Below are 22872 nucleotides of genomic sequence, written 5' to 3' on the forward strand. Positions count from 1 at the left end.
TTGAGTCCTTGAGCCCACTGTGGTTCTTTATTGGCTTCTGTCCTTGACTCTCCCTCAGCTGCCTTCTCTGGGGTGGTGAGGATTTCTGCTGGGCCCTGGCACCTGAGACGGAGCGCCGTCCATGCAGCCGCCGACTCCCAGCTGCGACTGGCTCTCACCAGGGACGGAGCGGCCTCTGCAAACCTTGCTCCAGAGCCCAGTGCCGCGGGCTTCTTTGGAAACCTTGTGCATTTTCCACCCCTGCGCTCCTGGACGGCAGAGCTGCGCTGCCCTAGAATTACACTTCCACTGTGCTCTGTGTGTGTGTGTGTGTTTGTGAGGTGTGTGTTGCAGGTAGAGCAGCCAAAAGAATCTAGACAAGCAGGTTCCATCCCAAACTCGCCTGCCATCCCTTGGCAATGAGTGTCGTCACGTTTGGGACCAGTGTGAGACCCCCAGCCCGGTCTCTGACCCCTTCCTCACCTTCATGCCATTTTACCCTCCGTGAAAACCGGGTCAGAGCCTGGCCAGGCCCTGAGACAGAGCTGCTCTTTTTGTACCATGCCCCCGGGAGAGATCTGACCACACACAGCAGTTTCCTGGATGTTAATAAATACTACTTGAAAAAAGGTTTAAAAGTTGATGAAAATCCTGAGTCAAAACCAAAGTAAATAGGTTGCTTTACTACAGAAAATGTCAGAGCTTTTAATGTACTAATAATACCTTGTAAACCTCTAGAGCAGCATTAATATATGTAATGTTTCTCGAATTTGTTATGCCAGGAAACATCTTTTTTTCAGAAAACACTTCAAAGGCTTAGTGTTCTGCAGGAATCCTTGAGAAAATACCTAAGTATTCAAACCTGCTTCCTGTACCATTTCATATTTTCCACAGATGGTCAGTGGCCGCCCCATATTCCATGAAGTGCTTAAACCAAAATTTATGTTTCCTATCCCTGACGTTAGGTTAGACACTGAGATTGTTTCAAAATTTTCCACATAACCAACAATTCTGCAGTGAGTTCTGTGACTCCGTGACATCTCTGACCATCCCCTAAAGAGGTGGAATTGTTGGTCCAAAGTGTATGAACATCTCCAGGGCTCTGGAAATGCATTGTCCCAGGGCTTGCTTTCCACACAGATCCATCTCCTCTGTCTTCTGCTACTTGCTGGAGGTGGGGGAAGGCAGACTCCGTTGTCCTTTGGACCTTGAAGGTCCCCTCGGGGCCTGTGTGTTACGTCTGGGTCCTCAGGGTGGGCTCCTGGGAAGGGGCAGGGTGTGTGGGAGGTTCCCAAGTCGCTGGGGAGCGTCCTGAAGGGCTCTGTGGGACCCAGTCATTACCTCTTTCTTTCTTTTGCACCCTGACCTGTGATGAGGCGAACAGTTTCGCTCTGTTGCACATTTCCTCCGTGATGTGCTGAGCAACAGGCCCATCTGCTCATGCACCGAAACCCCCAGGCTGTGTGCCGAAAGAAGCCTGTACTTTTCACAAGGTGATCATCCCAGGTGTTTTATTATAGTAACATGAAGTGGACTGGCACCGCTTCCGTCTGTGAAAGCTGAGAAATTCAAGAGGATCAAAGTGCCGGCAAGCCATTTCCTTCCCGCTTACCATGTAGACATCAGCAATTCAAAACCAGTCACGTGCACCATGGACAGAATCAGCCGTTTCTGTGATAGCGACGAACTGGCTTTTCACAATTTCCTGTGCTGCCTCTAAACCACTCAGTGACATCTGAAAGTGACCTGACTGCTGGAATTTGGAGTCTAGATACTTTGTTGGGGAGCTAGAAAAGACAGAATTTTGAATTGGCATCTGTTGTGCTAAATTCCAAATAACCTTTCAAGGTGAGATTTGAAATAAAGCATTGTCAAGCTCTGGGGGTTGTGAGCTTTGTTTCTGGAAGAATTTATTTTCTGTGGGCGTCTCATCCATCTTACTTCTGACTCCATGGAAATGGAATCCTGTCCTGTTGAGTATGGAGGCTGAGGCAGGTACATTTGTTCCAAGTTTATATGGGGAAAGATAGACATTGCAAGCTCAAAGTGATTTATCTTTTTGTCTTCCACAAATATTACCCTTTGGTCAATGCATTATTGGGTTTTGGAAATGAGATGTGAACTTTTAACTCATTAAAACCCCCAAGGCTCCAGCAGTAAAGTCCTTTAAGTGGCTTCACTAACAGATTTATTTCAGAGTGATTCCATTTGGAGGAAGGAAGGAAGGGGCATGCATCATACACCAAGATCTTCTCAATAATTCATGAGACCTGCACATGCTGACTGCTTCAGAGGTGGCTCCTGTTATCAGAGCCCGAAGGGACTGTCTCAGACCATGGCCGGTTTGCTCCTCTCATGCCTGACTTCTGAGAAGTAATGTTTGTGTTGACTCTCCTTCTTAGGTGCAGACTATGTTGGAAATTAAAAATGGGTGTTTTGTATAACTGGACTGAAAGGACACTTTATTTGCACTCCTTGTCCTCAGCAAAGCAGGAGTGCTGCAAAGGGTGCATTGCTCTTTCCTCCATTTGTTTTGTGTGAGGAGTGGATCACTAAAGGGTGAGCTAAACATGCTATGGCAGTTAAGCTGGATGGGGAACCTGATTGGCTTGGGATCCACCCAGCGTCCTAGTACAGCACACTCCTGGGTATGTCTGGTGGGTCATGGGTGTATGGCCTTGGGGTCTATGTCTGGTCCTGGGCCCTTTCCTCTCTGGTACTGTTCTGCTCTGCTTCCTGGCTGCCACAGACTAAGCAGCTTTGCCCACCATGCCCTTCTGCCATGATGTTCCTGGCTTGGAGCCAGCTGACCATGGACTGGATCTCTTGAAGCCGTGAGTCAAATTAAACCTTTCTTTTAAGTTGTGGGTGCCAGGTATTGTGTCTCAGCAAGAGGAGTGCTCACTAATATACTTGGATTTACAGAGGCATAATACTATGACCAGCACACGGAGCTGGATAGTCAGTGAGTGGGAGAAGACACACAGGGCAGGTGCTGGCCATCCCTCCAGTGAGCTCTGCAGTCATGAGTGCTGTGCACCTTCAGCCCCACACTGCTGAGCTGTGAACTCCCTAGCTCATCCTGAGCGTCATCCAGCCCTTTCCCTTTTCTGAAACCTGCGAAGGCTCCATGGTGGTTTCTCTTCTGGGTAGAGACTGTGTAGAGTGACTTGGAAGGGGGTAGGTGACCTGTCTCCTCTCCACCCCGCTGTGAGTGCTACCAGCATGGCTGTGTACTGAAGGGAAATGGGCATTCTTACTGGGAAGACCTTATTCCAAGAGAAGTGTGTGGGGAGAACATGAGTCATGGGCTTGTTTTTTGGGAAAAAGGCTACAGGATCCATCTGTGCTTTCTTCTCTGCTCCCCCGCACCCCAGGAAAAATGGATGCTCCTTTATTTTAACTTAAAACCCATTTTTACTTAAAATTGTTGTAGAGATTCACACTATAGAGAGTCTTACAAGAAAAATGTAAAAAATACTAAAAATCTCATGAACACTTTGAGGAACATCATGTTTTTGGTGTGTAGAGACAAGCTTCCACATACATTTCACCTTAAATCATATTATATGCGCTGCTTTGAGGGTATTTTTTCATTTGCCTATAAGAGACACCTTTGCCTATAAATAAAACTCTGTACTATCATTTTACAGTTGTAGAATATTCCATATATTCTTCGCCAGCTCCAGCTGCTGTAAGAAAACATTATAGCCTGAGTGGCTTAAACAACAGACATTTATTTCTCACAGTTCTGAAGGCTTGGGAATCCAAGGTCAGAGTCCAAGGTCAAAGTGTGAACAGAGTTGATGACTGGTGAGGGCCTCCGCCTGGTAGGCAGAGAGAGAGAGAGAGAGAGAGAGAGAGAGAGAGGGAGAGAGAGAGGAGGTTGATCTCTTTCTCTCAGAGTGCTCCTCACGACTTTGCCCAAGCCTGATTCCCTCCCCAAGGCTCCACTCCAGATGCCATCACCCAGGGAGCTAGGGCTTCAATGCAGGAGAACCGGAACGCTTGTCCTTAGCACCGCGCAGCACCCAGGCGGGGCCCTGGAGTGAGTGGACTCGTAGGTAGGTGGTTTGCAAAGTTGAGCTCTCATACACAATGCAGGGCTGTGTACTTTTCTGTGGTTGGTCATCCCAGTGCAGGTGAGTGGATTGCGAGTCTGCCTCTATGTCTGTATCCCACAGTTACACACAGCAGTGCTAGGGAACATTCCTGGGAGGGGTGAGTGTCGCTCGCCTCCCAAACCCACACCACACTGGGCCTGATGGTCCTCCTGACATCTAGTAAATTATCATTATCCTCATCATTATCCTTATTTTCATTCTTTTATACTCATTGAACATTTTTTAAAATATGTTTTGGCAATTGATGTCTCCTCCTCTATGGATTTCTGTATATATCTGTGTTTATCTCTCGGTTGACCTATTTTTTTCCCCTGTTGGCTTGCAAAACCTGCCAAGAAATTTTTGAATTAAACAAAAGGCAAATCGAGACTGGTTCCTTCTCCAAAATGTACGTAATGTGTGTTCTGAGAATAATTATCCGGGTTCAGTGACGCTCACTTTGTTAGGACTTTGGACTGGAGCTCACTGAAGTCCCACCGCTGGCGACCTCAGGTGCACGAGAAAGCTCCGCCCTGGGTCCCGGGCCGGCCAGCGTCCAGACCCCAGCATGGCATGCGAGGGTCTTGTGATCTTTGCCAGTATTCCAGTCCCCTCCCTTGGAGCACAGGTTTTTCTTACCACTGTATATTCTAATGAGATTGCACCGGAGCAATCATTAGTTACATAGATGATGAACAGGAGAGGGCAGAAAATTCACAGGATGGCAACCTTTAATAATATAAAATTTGATTTTTGACTTTTGCCTAATAGATTTCATGTTCTACAAACCACAAGTGTGTGTCTGTGTGTGTGTGTGTGTGTGCGCGCGCTCGCGCGCGCGCACGCGCTCAAGCGTGCATTTAAGGAAGAGGAATTTGTTATTTAATGCAAGCCCTGAAAGGATCCTAAAAGGAATTTACAGATCTTATTGGGATGATGCAGATCCTAGTGCTTAAAAGCTGCTGTTCTTGCCTGAAACTGTTCATTGTTTTTAAACAGTTTCACTCGCTGGCTCCCATGTACTATCGAGGATCTGCAGCAGCCGTCATAGTCTACGACATTACCAAACAGGTAAGACGTCTCCTGCAGAGTGCAGATGCCATGTTCGGTGACTCCCTCTGGTCTTAGGAGACCAGACGGAGCTGACATTGCTTGAGTCTTGCCAGGGTCTGGACTGAGACTGCCCAGTAAGAGACCGAGGACAGCGAACACTGTGCCTCAGTGAATTTCACCCATAGGCAGCGGAGCTTCTCACATGTACCTGCTGAATTAAACAATGCACTTTCACTGTTAAAACTGACTGCATTCCCAGGACGAGGGCAGGCCTGCTAGTGCTGTGTTTGTAAGTTCTGCTTGGGTTTTTTTCTTCTTCTTGATTTAAAAATTATTATTAACACATAATGATTGTACAAACCAGTGGGGTTCATGGTGCTATTTCCACACGGGCATACACCGTCCATCCATCCTTCTACGTTCTACACGTCTTCTCCCTCCCCTAGCACCCTGCCCAGTTCCTAAAAGTCCCTCCTACTCTTTCTGTCCCCCTTCTCCTGCCCTTCCCCGTCTCTAGTGATCACTGTTTTCATTCCTTCCTTCTACATGTTTTATAGCAATAGGGTACTTACTTTCTGTTGGTGTTGGAGTTATCCTATTAAAACACCAAGGTGTTTACGTGTGTGAGGTGACTATGCCATGTCTGCATGTAGCAGTTTCTCTTTCTGCAGTTTCACTTACCTGGGGTCAGTGGCCAGCTGAAAAAGTTAAATGGAAAAATTCCAAAAAGAAATAATTCATGAGTTTTAAATAACTTTTATTATAGTAAATTGTTATACAGTAATTATTCTATTTTACTATCATTGTTAACCCCTGACTGTACCTAATTTATAAGTTAAACTTTATCATAGGTAAGTATGCATAGGGAAAAGACATAGTATTATAGGATTTGGGACTATGCATATCAGGCAACCGCTATATTATAGTTTATCGTGTTAAGGCTAAGAATATCATCAATAAACAACTGCAGTTGTTCGATGGCCTTTTTCGCACTCCCATAAATTAAGTTCTTTACTGTTTCTCTGGCTTGCTGACTACCACTTGTGACCATCAGTTTCATGACATGACCCCACGACCTTCCCCGGTCCTATACTTCCAGTGAACGTGGCTTTCACATTGTCCTGTCTCCGGGGGGCCCTTGTACGGGAAAGGTCAGAAGGAAAACAGGACTCTCCACCGATTCGTGTCTCTCCTGGAGGAAGCATGGACATTCAATTAGTCCTGTCATCCTGATTCATGTGGAGTCAAGACCATAGATGCAAATTATTGTTATTTACAGACGAAAATCACCAATATGATCTTCTTAACTTCATCAAGTTTCACTCATGGAAAAAAGAACTTTTTACAGCCCGTTGAGGAATGACTTAGGTAGTGTTAGGTATGGGAGTCTCCTGAAAGTATTTTTGTCCATTAAATTATATTGGGTTTGCATTTCTACTTGGTTGGACTATCATATCGACAGTCTTTTTAATGATTCATATTTACATTTTCCATTTAGGATTCGTTTCATACCTTGAAGAAATGGGTCAAAGAATTGAAAGAGCATGGCCCAGAGAACATCGTGATGGCCATTGCTGGGAACAAGTGCGACCTCTCTGACATTAGGTGAGGGGCATTAACCCTGTGTGTGTGTGTGTGTATGTGTGTGTGTGTACAGACGGATCCTTCATCTCTGAGTGTCGGTGAGTAACGAGGTACTGTTATGCCTTTGCTGTTGTTTGTGTGCTTGGTGTAAGGATGTGACCGATGACCAGCCACTGGTAGTCAGTGTGGTTTGGATCCACTGGAGTGAATGAAGGAAAATTGGTACAAAGCTGTTGGCCCACACGATGATGAGTATTATGTTAAGATCTCCTCTACATAGCACAGGTACATCCCTACCTCTATCTTTGGATCGTATCATTCTGTTTTATTTCTGTTTTCTATCACCATCATTGGGGCTAATACAATTTTTATAACACTTTCATGTAGTAAAGTTCCATAGAATTCTTAATATTTTCCATAGCATTCCTGTTTTAGTTCTAGATTTTAGACATTCACTGTTTTGTTCTAAGATCTACATATAACATGCTTTATGGGAGCACTTTTAAGTGACAGTATGTCAATGATAATGGATTGTGACAATGGATTCCTTTACCTGATGTCTTAGTCTGTTTTCTGTTGATATTTTCAATATCTGAGGCTGGGTGTTGTATAAAGATGAGAGGTCTACTTTGCTCACACTTCCAGAGGTTCACGAACTTGACACTGGTGTCCCAGCTTCATGGTAATGTGGCAGAGAATCAGAAAGGGAACCCACTGTGAGCCAGAGGGATCTCTTGGTGACACAGGAGGCCAAAGAGGCCAGGGGCCAGCTTCTCTCTGTTTATAACAACTCACTCTTGCAAGGATGAACTCGGGTCCCTAGAGAACCACAATCCCTGTCTTCAGGACAGCCCACAACGACCTGTCCACACTCCATCAGCCCACCCTTTAACGATTCCACACCTCAGCATCACCCCCTGGAGTCTGAGCTCCCAGGACCTAAAACCTGGGGATGCCTCAAATGGCATCCAGACCACAGCACTCAGAGAGAGGTGGTGAGGACCCGGTCCAACCTAGAGATCTGGTGATAACTTTATCTAGCCAGGTAAGCGAGCGAGCTATTTCGCTAAACAAATGTTACTTTTGAAAGGCTGCACGATAGTCTCCCTTATCTGTGGGGGATGCCTGGAACCACAGATAATACTGAACCCCCTACATACTATGCTTTCCTCCTACACATGCAGATCTACAATAAGGTTCAATATAGGCATTAGGCATAGTAAAAGATCGATGATAGGAACTGATAATAAAGTAGAACAATCATGACAATCCACTGTAATAAAAGTGATTTAAGACTTATGAATTGAGGGGGTGAAGGGAGGGCAGGGGAATGGGGAAAAAATAAGAACCAAGATAGATCATGTAAAGGTACAAGATCCCAGCAATGAATGTAACTGTATTGTATACCTAAAATGTACCAATAAACTTAATGAAAAAAAAAAGAAAACTTATGAATCGTTTATTTCTGGAAGTTTCCATTTCATATTTTCAAACCCAGATGACCACGGTGGTAACTGAAACCATGAGAAGTTAAACTGCGAGGAGGGGCTCTTCTGTCATGAACTTGTGTCATCTCCGGGCTAACTTAATTCTCAGGAATGCTAGCTGTTGATGTTCATAAAGACGCATGACTGCATCCTGCTTCTGGTTCTGCCAATCTAAATATGATTAAACCAAAGTTAAATAAGCAATGAAGACGGATCCTGTGAAAGTTCTTTCCGTGGCATTTAACAAATTGCTCTGTTTCTTTGGGATTTCACAAGCTTTAGATCATATTGCATCAGGCTGGTTTGTAATAACAGCCATAAGCACCGCTTAATCACTTGTTTTTCTGGGGAGGTGGACAAATCTTTAGAATCTCCAGAGTTAATTCGGATTATCTGCTGTCTCCACTGTAATCCGAAAGCAGCTCGCCCGGCTAGTGTTCCCTGCCGATCACCTTGAGCCTTCCACGGCCTGGGTGGGTGGTCGGCCTTGGCTGTGAGGTGTCCTCTGACACCACTGGTGGGTGGGAGTGGCTTCAAGTGAGGCCGAGCCTTAGTGTGCGGGCTGCTGAGGACTGGGTGTTAGGCAGAAACCCGTGTCAGGCTCAAGGGTGTTCGTTAGGGTTCCTGGTTACATCCTGGGTGCGTCTCACCCAGTTGTCAGGTCGGAGCTTGCGCCACTCTGTCTTCAGGGAGAGAATCCAAGCCACCCAGCCTCGGCCTCCGCACTGACATCAGGGCCACTGTCCCTGGAGCACAGGCTGTCTGGGCAGAAGCCTTTTCTGCTAGTTCGGCCTTAGTGAGGTCTGAAGGTGGCTTTTCGGGATCCTGCGGTTGAAAGTGCTGAATGCATGTCTTTCCTTGTACTCAAGTGATTTCAGATGGTTGAATTGTGCAGCAAAGAGGTGACTCTGCACTTCTCCTCCACACCCCTGATTGGGGCAGCAGAAAGACTAGTTTGATTCTAGTACATTTACATTTTTTAAACATTTAATATATTTCACTGAGATAATTTACAAGTCTTAAAAATTCTTTATTTTTATTTTTTGGTACTGGGGATCAAACTCGGGACCTTGCGCTTGCAAGGCAGGTGGCAGAGCCACTGAGCTAAATCCCCGGCCCTTAAAAACTCTGTTTGAAGTGTACAGTTCAGTGAATTTTAGTACAGTTAGAGTGGTACAGTCATGATCACATCTGGCATTCGGACATTTCCGTCACCCTACAAAGAACACCATGCCTGTGTGTGGTGACCTCCAATCTGCTCCTTCCTCCAGCCCTTGGGAACTGCTGACCTGTGCTTTTGTCTCCATAAATTTGTCCTTATGCACATTTTGCAATTGGGATCATATAGTATGTGGCCTGAAGCTCAAGCATGTTGTAGCGTGTATCAGGACCTCGTTCATTTTTATGTTCTGATAAGAAGCCATTATGTGGACATCCACATTGTATTTATTCATTCATCAGTTGCCATATGAGTTCTTTGTACTTTTTGGCCATTATGAAAAATGCAGACATGAACAAACGTGTACAAATTTTGTGTGTATTAGCTTACATTTCTCTTATGTATGTACCCCGGAGCAGACTTTCTGAGTCACATGTAACTCTATGCTTAGCATTTAGAGGAACTGTTTTCCAAGTGATTGGCCCCTTGTATACCCTACTGGCAGTGCATAGTGAATGATGTTATAATTCGTCCATATCCTCCTCAACACGTGTTACTATCTATCTTTTTGATGATCGCCGTCCCTGTGTGTGTGTGTGTTTCAGTGTACATTGAACCCAAGGCCTTGCACATGCTAGGCAAGCGCTGTGCCCCTAGCCCTCTCATTGTTGTTTTAATTTGTATTTTCCTAATGACTTAATGAAGTCAAATGATTTGCATGTCTTCTTTGGAGAACTATCTCTTTAAATCCTTTGGCAGTTTTTAACTGGATTATCTGTCTTTTCACTACTGTGCTGTAAGAGTGTTTCATTTAATGTGAATATGAGTACCTTCTCAATACGTGATTGCAAATATTCTCCCTTTCCATGGGGGAATCTCTTTGCAGTCTTCAGCCTGTCTCCAGAGGTGCAGGCACTTAAAACCCAATTTGTTTTTTTCCCCCTTTTATCTCTTGTACCCAAGTGATTGGCTAATTAAAACAACAAAGATCTACTCTTATGTTTTCTTTAGTTTCAGTGCATATGTTTAGGACTGTCCTGCATTTTATGTTGTTTTGTGTATAATGTGAGCAAGGGCTCCACTTCTTTTTCTGTTGGATATGTGATTCTCCTAACATAATTGTTGAAAAGATGATTTCTTTCTCATGTATTTTCCTGAGCAAGGCAAGCCCTCTGCCTCTGACCACACCCCAGGCCCCTGATGCATGCTTCTTCCATTTCTTTGGTTATATTTATTCCTGTTTAATTTTATTCTTTTTGGTAATGTGAATGGGATTGTTTTCTTAATTCCACTTATGTCACGCTCTTTGCTAGAATGTAGAAATATGATTAAGTTTTGAATGTTTCTCTAGTATCCTAAATGAGTTAATGAACTCACTTATTAGTTTTAGTATTTATTTGTTCTAGTAGTGTTTTAGTCAATTCTTTGGGGGTTTTCTATATGCTAGATTATGTTACCTGTGAGGAAAGAGTTTACCTCTTTCTTTCCAATATGGGTGCCTTTTATGTATATTTTTCTTGTCCAATTGGCCTGGCCAGAACCTCCAATCCAGTGTTGGCTAAGCTGAGGGTGGACCTTTCTTCTCCTGACCTGTCGGGTGGAACATTGAGTCTCTCCACTAAGTGTGATGTTAGCTGTAGGTTTTATGTCGAGAGTGCACATATATTTATTTTTCTTTTTTTAACATGGAAATTTACAGGTATACATTTTCCTCTAAGCACCACTTTAGCAGCATCCCATGACTTTTTTTATGTTCTGTTTTTAATCATCTCAAGTATTTTCTAATCTATTTTCAGACCCATTGTTTATTTAGTACTGCATTGTTTAATTTCCACCCAATTATTGCTTGTGAATTTCCCAAATTTCTGTCAGTGATTTCTAATTTGAAACATACTTTGTGTGACTTTAGTTAAATTTTGGAGGCTTTGTTTTATGACTTAGCACATGGTCTCTCCTGGAGAATATTCCACGTGAGACATACCAGTCAGTTTTGCTTTGTTTGTTTTGTTTTGTTTTTAGATAGGGTCTCTATGTAATTCAGGCTGGCCTCAAACTCACAACGATCTTCCTGTCTCAAAAAAGCCCTTTTGAGGGAGGGGTAGTACTGGGGCTTGAACCCAGGGCCCTTGTAACAAGCTACATCCCTACCCCTTTTTAAATATTGAGACAAGATCTCCCAAGTTACCCAGGCTGGGCTTGAACCTGCCACCCTCCTGCGTTGGCTTCCCAGAGTGAGTGCTGGGATTACAGACCTGCACCACCACACCTGGCTCAAACAAAAACAAAACAAGACTCTTAATCTAATAATAAGTGGGTTCAGCAAAGATGTAGACTACAAGAACAACATGAAAAAATCAGTTACATTACTGTATACTAACAATATATGCAAAAGCTGAAATTAAACATGCAATGCCCTTTATAAGTACTCTAGAGAAAATAAAATACTTAAGTATGTATTTAACAAAACATGTATAGGGATTTGGTGTTGAAAAATGCAAAATGTTTATGAAAGAAATCAAGCAAAGTTTGAATAAATATTCAAAACATACTAGGTTCATAAATCGATAGTCTCAGCATGTGCAGTAGACACACAGATCAGTGGACCAGAATAGAGCAGCTGGAAGCCCACACAAATGTGTTCAACTGATTTTTGACAAAAATGTAGAGCAATTTGATGGAAGAAGAATGGTTTCTTAACAATTGGTGGGGGAGCAATTGGACATCCACAGACAAAGCAAACCACATCAACCTTATATAAAAATTAATTCAAAGAGAATCACAGATTTGAATGTAAAATACAAAACTAAAACTTTTAGAAAAATTCCTAAGGGAAAATCTTTAAGGTATGAAGCTAGGCAGTGGGTTCTTGGGCTTGACACTAAAAACATGATCCATACAAGGAAAATTTGATCAAAATTAAAAATATTTGCTCTGTAACCATCTGTGTGAAGAGGACGAAGGACAAACTACAGGCTGGGAGAAAATACTTATAAATGACATCTATAAAGGACTAGAACATGGACTATTAAAAAAACTTACAATGTTAAAGAAGAAGTAAAAAAGAAAGGCCCTAATTTGAAAATGGGCAAAAGACATGAACAGACATTTCCTCCAGAAGAATAAATACCAAGATGGGAGAAAGGTCAAGAGAAAATGTCTAACACTAGGGTCAGACCTGTTTGAATGGCTAAAATAAAAAGTAGTAACAGTACCCAGGGTTGATGATGGTAAGATAGGATCGTTTCTACCTCATTGGCTTGAGAAGGGATACTGCTCGTGTGCATAGCACTCTGGAAAGCTGTATGGCATTTCTTATAAAATTAAGTATACAGTTATGTGTGTCCTAGCAACCACACCTAGGCATTTATCCCAGAGAAAGGAAAACTGCATGTGAATATTCATGGACCCTTCCTTAAGGGACCTAACTGGACCCAGCCCAGATGTCCTTCAGCACAAACTGCTGTGCATCCATATTGTGGACTCCTACTTGGTTAAAAAAAAAAAAAAAAGGAAGCAAACCACAGATGCATGCAACATGAACATGCAGGGGAATCATCTACATGAATGCAACTCTTTAGTCACCTTTCTGTTGCTATAGCAAACACCTGACAAATCAGTTTACAGAGACAGAAGGTTTATTTTGGCTCATGGTTTGGGAGGGTTCAGTCTGAGATCTGTTAGCCCCCTTGTTTTGGACCTGTGACATCACATCGTGGTGGGGACACATGGCAGAGACTTTAATACACAGGCCTTGGGGGACATTCTTGATCCAATCTGTATCAGAAACCAGTCCCAAAGGTGCATAGTGTGTAACTCCATGTATCAAACGTGGTTGAAATGCAGATGTGTTAGAAACCGGGTAAACTAATGAGTGTTGCCAGGGGCTGTTGGTGAGTGATTACCAGGGGTGATGGGGGTGGGGAGGACATTGGTGTGTTTATAAAAGGGCCCCCCTGGGGTCCTTGTGATGGTGGAACAGCTCAGTGTTGTGTTTGTGGTGATGAACACAAACCTACACTAGGGATAAACTTTTTTTGTACAAAAACTCTTTATTATTCCTCCCTCCTCACAAAGTTGGATGACTGTATTCCAGGAATGAAACCAGATTAAAGATGCAGCAAGAAAAAGTTACCACTTACACTGTAACATAACAGTATTGAATTCAGGTGTTTTGTAGATTCCCAGCATAGTAAAAATATTTCCATCTGGATCTTTTAAGTTTGAAGGTGATCACATTAAAGACTGGAGTTTACAAGGGACCACAGTATGAACCAGAATTCTATTTTCTTTCTAAGACTTCAGGGGAAAAGGTGTTTGGAGTGAATTTCCTTTGGGAAAGACTGGAGGGACCTAGGGAAAACTCCTCTTTCCCAAAACTCCTCATCTCAAACACTTACCTGCCCAGCGTAGTCATGTCTCCCATGAAACAGGAATCGTCTGGTGGGTGACAGGGCCTGTGAGCCCAGTGGGCACCTGCCTGTTTGTCACCTCTCCTCTCCATGGCAGGAGAATCAGGCTGCCCATCAGCCAATCTGTCTGCTCCATATTCTGCCCACTGGCATGAATTTTCTGGGGACTCTGCCATGACACTAAACCCAGGAGGCTGCATACAAATCTGTCATCAGCATCACTGCCACCTGAATTGAGTGTTTCCTGTGTGCCACACACAGTTATGAGTGATTGATCTTCATCTTCACCATCCCAGGAAAGAGCCACTGTCATGTTTGCATGTTATTCCTAAAGAGCCTAGACACAAAGCAGTCAAGAAACTTATCCCAAAATTCTGTCACTGAAAAGATCAAGGGCCAATTTGAAGTCCTGGTAGTCTGTTCCAGAGCTTGTGACTTTGACCTCCATGCTGTCCTGCATCTCATAAAAAGTAAAGTACAAAGAGGATTCAGGAACTTGGAGCTCACAGTTCTTTCCAGGTTTCTCTCTGGCTTCATGAGGATGAACCTATATTTCTGTATGGAGAAGGGGTCTTAAGAGGCCACATCCCCCAAGAGAACCCATGTCTTCTGCTCAGTCCTTCTTGGACTCCAGGTTCTGATCTTTTCCTTGGGAACCAGCCCGCTGAGGTCTGCGGCTGAGAACCTGACACTGCAGCTTGAATGTGAAACCAGGAGTTTGGCTCTGGGTGAACAGCAGCTGGGGCTGCACGTTATTAAGCAGGAAAGGCCTCTTGGGAACGGGAGTCTTTCCCAGGGTGCCCATGTCAAGTGCTTTGATCAGAGGGCTTAGATCACAGTAGCCAGGCATTATCCAAGGAGGCATTCACTCGGAAGGTGGTAATTATTCCTTGTCTGTAAAAAGAAGTTCATTTTAATTTTAATTTTATCTCATGGGTAGGTTGATCTGAGCATCTATAAGAGTGAGTATTTTAAACAGAGATTCACTGCTTCTGGTATTGCTAGCATGGTTTTCTCACCTGAATGTCACACAGACGTACTGGATATTTAAAGAAATTAAGAGCTTATCAGAGCACAACACACCCTGCTCTAGGGACCAGGAGACTGAGAAGCTGCTTTGGAGTTGTCTTAGTTACTTTCTTGCTACTGGGACACAGTACCCGACACCCACAAGTTAAAGGAGAAGAGGTTTATTTTGGCTCACAATTTGTAGAGGTTTGGTCTGTAGTTGGCAGGCTCCAAGGCAAGGTGGCATGGCAGAGGAGAAACAGTCCATGGCAGGGCAGGCAAGAAGCAGTGTTCAGGGTCAAGGGAGTAGAAGGGATGGATACATACTTCCTTTAGGCCTTGCCCAGTGACCCACCTCCTCCCACCAGGCTTCACCTCCCAGCATCACACCTAGCTATAGGCCCATCAGTGGATGAATCCAGTATCACTCACCCATGATCCAGTAACATTCCCGAGAATACCACTGTGAGTACTTGAGGCTTTGGGCAGAACATCTAGATATGAACTGTAATAAGGGCACAGTCGCCCCTTTAGCACCTGCAGCCTGCCTGCCTCGCTTGGTTCTGGTGGGACGCTGTGAATGGTTTCCATTACTTTTGGCCAGAACGTCTAAATATGTGGGAGGGTTTTAACAGAAAATAGTTTCCCCAGGAGTTAAATAGCCATGTCCTGCCCACAGTTGCCCTGTCACTCACCATCTTTTCACCTTGACCCTACAACTTGAGTACTTGTGTATTTATTCATTGACTTGGAGTCACTGGCTTCAGTTCACCTGTTTCAGAGCCTAGCCCAGTGCCCAGCAGGTTGCAGACACTCAGTATTTGTTGACAAAAAGACCAAAAGTCAGTGAAGAAAACTTGTTTGCACACGTGCTCTGTTCGGTCTCTTGGGTTTATTTGCATCTCACACGCAGGCATTCATTTCTCTTTCCAGGGAGGTTCCCCTGAAGGACGCGAAGGACTATGCCGAATCCATAGGCGCCGTCGTGGTGGAGACCAGTGCCAAGCATGCTATTAACATCGAGGAGCTCTTCCAAGGGATCAGTGAGTACCCCAAACTGGGTCTGCAGCCTCGCCTGCGTTCTTATCCTTCAGGGAGTCGCAGGATGAAGCGGTGAAGCTCTGAGGTAGAAGCTTCCCTCTGTGTGAGTTTCTCCGATGCCCTGGATATGAAACCCACAACTATCCCTTCACACCCACTTCCATTCTACCTCTCAGGTCTACATTTCCATCATCCCCTGCTTGAACCTGTCCCTTCTGTGTTTTGGGAATTAAAATGAAATAATCCTGTTGTGAAAAAAATTAATTTAAAATGATGCCTTTTTCTTGTAGCCTTTCCTGTCAGTGTGCGGAGGGAGGGAGACGGAGTAGATGGCTGTACGGTGCAGCAGTTCACAGTCGCTCATCAGACTGAATAACTAGGAAACCCAGTAATAGATGTCTTTGGCCTGACAGTCATTCACTAAAAATAACGTCTCTACCCTGTGTGACCTGAGGTTGGGAATGGGGTGGAAGGCTGCTTGGTGAAGATTTGCCTCGTTTCCGTGAGCCAGGCCACAGACGACGAAGCTCCCTTCGTCCAGCCTGGGTCGCATTAGGCTTCCTTTCCCCTGAGTGACCCGAGAGAGCTGTCTCCCGATGGAGGCCTGCCTTGGCGTGTCTGTGCAGTGGTGAGCACCCTGGCTGGCCAGACCACTGTCACGAACTCTCTGGCTTGGGACTGTCCCCCAGGGAGGTTCCTGCCTGCCGATGGTGTGGGGAAACTGAGCCCTGAGCCTCATTCTCGAGAGGAACAATCAAACTGTGGGTGGGAGGTTGGGAGCACAGGTGTTGGGTGGAATCCTGGGGACCCAACATGGGAAAAGTGGGACCCCGAGCTGTGAGCAGCTGTCCTCGGACGCCCTGGCACTGGACAGGACCCTGCCACTCACTGTCTTCCTCCTGGGGTTGTCATGGGCAGAGCTCCTGAGGCAGAGCAGCCTTCCCCTCCCTGAACAGAATTCACTTCCGTTTGACCATTTGGGGTCTCACTTAGATGCTGAGAACCCGCCACAGGGAGTCTTCTTTGTGTTCACCTTGGCTTGATGGGGCATTCGCTGGAGGGGGATTCTGATTTGTGTGACTTCCGCTGTGCATAAGTGTGCAAAAGAAACATGTGAAACTGTGCTGCTGAGCCTCCCACAGCCCCTGGCCCTCTGTCCCGGGGTCCCGGTTGCTTCCCTTCCCCCTGCCGAAAGGGTGTTTTTCCACTGTCATTTCCCGCTGTCAGTAGCACATCCTACAGCCCCTTGCCTGGTGTGTTGGCCTCCAGTTTCTCAGGCTACAGTGCTGTGTCATGGTCCCCAGCCCCTCTAGGGCCAGGGAGGGAAGGGCTCTGTCCTGTGTCTTGGGAGAACATCGCAGAGAGCGGTAGGGACCCATTACCAGAGCCCTGTCTGCCCAGGGACTCTTCTGGCTCCTCTGGTGTATTCCGCTGCTAAGCGTTCTGGTTTTGGGGGACGTTTATTGAACAGCCTACGTGTGTCACATGAAAACCTCTCATTTCACAGCTTCTGTTGTTCTGCAGAGCTGAGGATGCTCAGAGCTTTGTGTGTCCTAAATTCACCTTGAGATTTCTGTATGAGCTCAGACTTTCTGAGGCTGATGGAAGTCATTATTGAAATTAAAAAAAGGACCCTAGAGAGATCTATAAGCCCAAGCACAAGTGTTAATGTCTTGAAAGATTTCTTTGTACAGTTCAGCCAGTGTAAATCCTTCCTGTGTAGGAGGTCTTTCTGGCCACAGCGATGGGGATTTGGAATAATTAACTGCTTGGATCCTAGTGGTCTGTTTCATTTAGGAAAAAAAAACCAAGTGTTTGGCTTGAAGCACAGAGTAATTGTGTCTGCAAAGTAATTAATTCCTATGAAGTCACAGAATGCTGGTATCACCTCATCTTCCATGGTAAATATCCAATTGTTTGTTTATGTTAACAATTGCTTTAACAAGGAGAGCTTGCAGAGTCAGAGCCATGGCAGAAGGTATGTATCTGTCTGTCTGTGGCTCTGTCTGTCTCTGTGGGTGTCCATCTCTCTGTGTACCCTTCTAGTTATCTGGGTATCCATCCATCTCTCTATGTATCATCCATCAATGTATCCATCCATCTCTATGTATCCATCTATGTATCATCCATCTCTATGTATCCATCAATGCATCCATCCATCTCTATGTATCCATCAATGTATCATCCATCTCTATGTATCCATCTATGTATCATCCATTGCTAGGTATCCATCAATGTATCCATCCATCTCTTATGTATCTATGTATCCATCCATTTCTATGTATCCATCCATCTTGATGTATCCATCTATGTCTCTATCCATCTCTATGTATCCATCTATGTATCATCCATCTCTGTATCCATCAGTTTATCCATCCATCTCTATGTGTCCATCTATGTATCTATCCATCTCCATGTATCCATCAGTTCATCCATCTCTATGTATCCATCTATGTATCATCCATCTCTATGTATCCATCTATGTATCATCCATCCATCTCTATGTATCATCTCTCTGCATGTCTATCTCTCCCTCTGTGTCTCCATCATCTCTGTGCACCCATCTAGGTTTCTGTGTTTCTCTACCTCTCTCTGTGTCCATCCATCTCTCTATGTGTCCATCTCTGTGGATGTCCATCCACTTCTCCCCAGCCCTCACCCACCTGCCTACACTTGTGAGTGCTGGTGCCTTCCCTTTGCCTCTGCGTCTTTGGGTGAATTTCTTCACAGTGGGGTGTGGTGGCCCAATTCCAGGTGAATTTAAAACACAGTTCCCAGTGTGCCTAAATAGACTGCGGCAGAATGCTCATTCATTTGCCTTGTCCCTGTTCCAACTTGGATTGCATGCGTTCCTCCCCAATCTTAAAATAGAGCTGAGTATTGCTGACACCTGCACTCTCCAAAGCAGTGTTCCAGGGATGGGCATGTCCGGGAGAAAATGAGACATCCAGACCAAGTAGCGAGAAGGCAAGCCCTTTAGAAAGGTGTGCTTAGACAAAATTAATTCATACTGATTTGGATGAAGACACAAGTGCTTCACTTTATATCCCCAGAATGTTCATAAACCAGAAGTGAGACAATTGTGCTTTCTGAACAGAGCTAATACTAATATGTTTTCTAACTGGAAATTGTTATTATGTCTTTTTTTTTTTTTTTTTGGTCAGTATTAGTATTGAACCAGGGCCTTTGCACCAAGCTACATCCCCAGGTGCCTCCCCTGCCCCACTTTTTTGAGATAAGAGTTTGCTAAATTCCCAGGCTAGACTTACAATCCTCCTGCCTCAGCCCCTCAAAGTGGTGCTCGGATTACAGATGTGCATCACCACACCTGACTGATATTATTTTTTAAAGCCTAAAGCTGCCCTGTCAAGGATTTTGTCGCTGCTGTCACAGGTGGTCTGTGCACAGTCTGCCTTGGGTGGCACGTTGTTCCCCTTTTCTAGGTCACCAGTTTGGACCCTCCCTACCCCACTGCATGGGCTGATTCCCTGTCATGCATTTCTCCCCAGGATGTGTTCATTTTTCCTCCTTGAGTTCTTCCACCTTGGATTTGAACTTTAAAGATTTCTCACTGAGTTGAGAGAGAAGAAGAAAAATTCTTCGCCAAGAAAATAATTGTAATTTGAGTTTTAAGTTGGTGTATGAAAACACAAAGTATATTCTGTTTCTGTTTGTGTACCACAGGGTTAAAAACCAAAACCAAAAGCGGACATGGTGGCACATGCTTGTCCTCCTAGCACTCTGGGAGGCTGAGGCAAGTTCAAGCCCAGCCTGAGTGGTTTAGTGACTTAGCAAGAGCCTGTCTCAAAATAAAAAATAAATTCTAAAAAGGGCTGGGAATGTATCTCAGAAAAGGCCCTGGGTTCAATCCAGTACTGCCAAAAAAGAAAAGAAAAAGATCCTGCCACCTTCCTGAGCAGCATGCTCTGCCCTGCCCTGTGCCACAACTGAAGGGCAAGTGACAGCGCAGGGCCCTGAGCATCTGCCCGGGCCGCCCTCTCTCTGGACCACGCTGGCCTCCATCCTCTCAGGCCCCTCTCCTGCCATTCCCTCGTCTGGCACCAGCTGGAGGCGTCTGCCTTGCTTTTGAGGCTGCTCCAGGCTGGCTCTGGCATCCTGACCTGTGGTGTTCTCGGTCCCTGTGACTCTCTGGGTGTTCGGGTCACAGATACTCTTTTGGGGAAGTTGTGGATCCCTGGGGGTAGACGCTTGTGTCTCTCAGGGCTCCCAAAAGCTGAGCCCAGGAGATAGCGGAGCTGAGCTCAGCATTTGACCTAGGTTCTCTGTCCCTCTCTCCAGCACCCGGGATGGCATCGCCAGGCTCTTGGGATCAAGTTAGAGTAAGACTGTGCCTACTTGAGGTTTTCTGATGCCAGCGAATGGACAAAGCTGGTTTCTGTTGATTTGTTTATTCAACAAATACCTGCAGCTCTGCTGTGCGCCAGGCAGAAGGCAAGATCAAATTGCACAGGCGATGGAGTGGCGGTGGCGGGAGAGGCAGAGGCTATGGGTATGCAGCCGCCCTTGGCGCAGATGCTGCTGAGCCCCAGACCCAGGCCCGGGAGAGATGCTGAGGATGCGGCTTTGGGTTGGGGTTTGGTCCCCAAGGAAGTACTTGAGGCTGGAGCTGAAAAGTGCAGAAAGGCTGGTTGGGACAAAGAGCTCAAGAAGAGCTTCCAGGCAGAGTGGCCTGAGGAGCAAAGACCTTGAGGCAGAAACGATGGATGATCAATCATCAATCGATGATGGGGTGAGGGTGGTGGCTGGGGCAGAGAGGGAGAGGGAGGCTGGAGGTCCAGCCAGGCCCTGGAAGGGCTGCAGCCTGGGAAGAGGGATGATGTTCGGTCAGTGGGGAGCAGGGGGGTGGCCCATGCTGTTTCCAGCCCTCAGAGGATCTCGCAGGAGGGGCAGGTCAGGGCCAGGTGCGGTGGGCTGGGATGCGGCTGGAGTGGGTGGGTTCCAGAGGTCTTTGGAGGAACCTAGCGTGCTCACCAGCATAGCAAGCGCTGGGGTGGGAGTGTCTTGGCCTCCTGGGGAGGGTGGAGCCCAGCCTAGTTCCCTGGGGCTGGTCTAGGTTGGACCCAGCTGATAGGATTCCCCATAGTGAGCAACCACAGCTTTGGGTTGTGACATCTTTTCGACTTGGGTTTGTTTTGTTTCCTTTTGAACTCTCCCCGAGGACAAGAGAGGTGAGCTGCAGGCCCAGTGGAAAAGCCTGGACTGGGGTAGGACAGCCAGCCTGGGCCTCTGTTCCAGTCCTAGAGAAGACATGAGCAAGGCTTTCTCTTACAGAAAGTGATCTCGGAGGCATTTGGGGGCATCGGACTTGGTTTTTGGTTTGTTTTGTTTCTTGTTAGTCTGAGAATAGGGATGGAATGTTTATTTGTTTGAAAATAATTAATACAAGTAGAGTCCCAAGCATATTAGCTTGGAAAAACTTGAATGGGGTGTTCTTATAAAAAATAATAAATCAAGGGCCGGGGATTTAGCGCAGTGGCACTGTGCCTGCCTTGCAAGCACAAGGTCCTGAGTTCGACCCCTAGTGCCAAAAAAAAAATGTAAAAAAGTCAAGACTCGGCCGTGTAGTGTCTTGTTCTGTAATGATTTGTTGGCTATTTTAAGTCCACTGGATTTTTGTAATTCTCTAGGGAGTAACTTGGGTTTGGAGCACATTAAAGAAAGTTAAAAGCCAAACAAATCCTTGGCAAATTTTTAGAATGGCACAGCCAGTTGTTAAATGAGGGTCAGTTTAGCCGGTTAGGGACAGGGAAAGAAAAGACCATTCGCTTCCTTGCCACCCAGGGGCATCAATGAGCTGAGTCGTGACAGGAAAGGAGCAGGATGCCAACGCTCCAAACAGGCCTGGCCTTTATCTCAGCAATTCTGGTTTCGATTTGGTTTCGTTTGGTTTTTGTTTTTTTGAGACAGGGTCTCAATATGTAGCCCAGGCTGGCCTGGAACTCATGGTTGTCCTCCTGCCTCAGCCTCCTGCCTGCTGGGATTTCAGTTGTGCGCCACCATTCCTGGCTTATCTCAGGAGTTCCTCGAAGATAGCGGTCAGGTGTGCAAGACACCGGACAGTTGTCCCTTCGTACCCGAGGGGCATGAGTTCTGGGGTAACAAAATCAGAGGCTGCTCAAGGTCCTTGCAGAAAATAGTGTCATATTTGCAAAGAACCCACACACATCTCCTAGCCTCTAAGAACCATCTCCAGGCAATACCTCAAGACACAAAGCCAACGGTGTCTGAGTGGCTGCTGGACTGCACGGCCGAGGGATGGTGATGGGAAGTCTGCCCTCGTTGGAGTCCTCCCCACATTTCTGATCTGCAGAGGTAGCTCCCCGGGGACAGAGCCGTCGGAACAGGCGGCTGCGGAGCGCTGTGCCAGTGTTCCTCCAGCACAGAGCTCTTCTGCTAGGGCTGCTGCCATGTTGTCACTCGCTAGTGCGCCACTTACCCTGGGAAAGGGGCACTGTGACCACGCTCTTCACAGTGGGAAACCAAGGCTTGAGGCACGTCACCTGCCCTGGGTTTCATGCGGGGGAAAGGGGTGGCAGCCTGAGAAGGCAGCACTGGCTCTCCTGCCCCAGCCTTCCCATGCCTGTCACATCTTACTGCTCAGCACTCCGGGGTAACGGGTATGACGGAGCCTTCCAAAGGCTGGGAAAGAGTTTTTAAAAAATCAGAGTGCACCGATATGAACAGGGGATGAGAAACGACAAGGCAAACCTCTGCTCAGTGACCTAAGAGACAAATCATTGAATCTGAAACAAAAGTTACAGAGCAGTTTGTATGATATCCTGATTTCGCACACTATGAGCTGTATAACACATATAGTCATTAATATATTCTTCCAAGATGCTGTCTTCCTTGGAAGGGAACACATTACAGTGTGAACGGTGGTTGTTTCCTGATATTGGGATTCCAGGGAACTCTGAACGAAGAACTTATTCCAGAAAATTTTGAGCGTCCTGGACATAGGTACATGAAGAACAGTGAATCATTGGCTTTCTCCCAGGGAGGCAGCACCCTGTTGGCAGCAAGATGCC

At 45.8% G+C, this 22872-nt stretch overlaps 1 protein-coding gene across 1 annotated transcript in view; it reads left to right on the top strand.

Moving 5' to 3' along the window:
* Nucleotides 1–22872, top strand: part of Rab31 (RAB31, member RAS oncogene family) — an 87081-nt gene that overhangs the window by 59002 nt on the left and 5207 nt on the right. Inside the window, exons 4-6 of the mRNA XM_004853237.3 lie at nt 5082–5153; nt 6634–6740; nt 15716–15825. Coding sequence (XP_004853294.1) covers nt 5082–5153; nt 6634–6740; nt 15716–15825 — 289 coding nt within the window. The remainder of the gene's footprint in view (nt 1–5081; nt 5154–6633; nt 6741–15715; nt 15826–22872) is intronic.

The sequence above is a fragment of the Heterocephalus glaber genome, unplaced genomic scaffold, assembly GCF_053883595.1.
Source record: "Heterocephalus glaber isolate CG9 unplaced genomic scaffold, H.glaber_assembly_v1.0 deba00000331, whole genome shotgun sequence".
NCBI lineage: Eukaryota > Metazoa > Chordata > Mammalia > Rodentia > Bathyergidae > Heterocephalus > Heterocephalus glaber.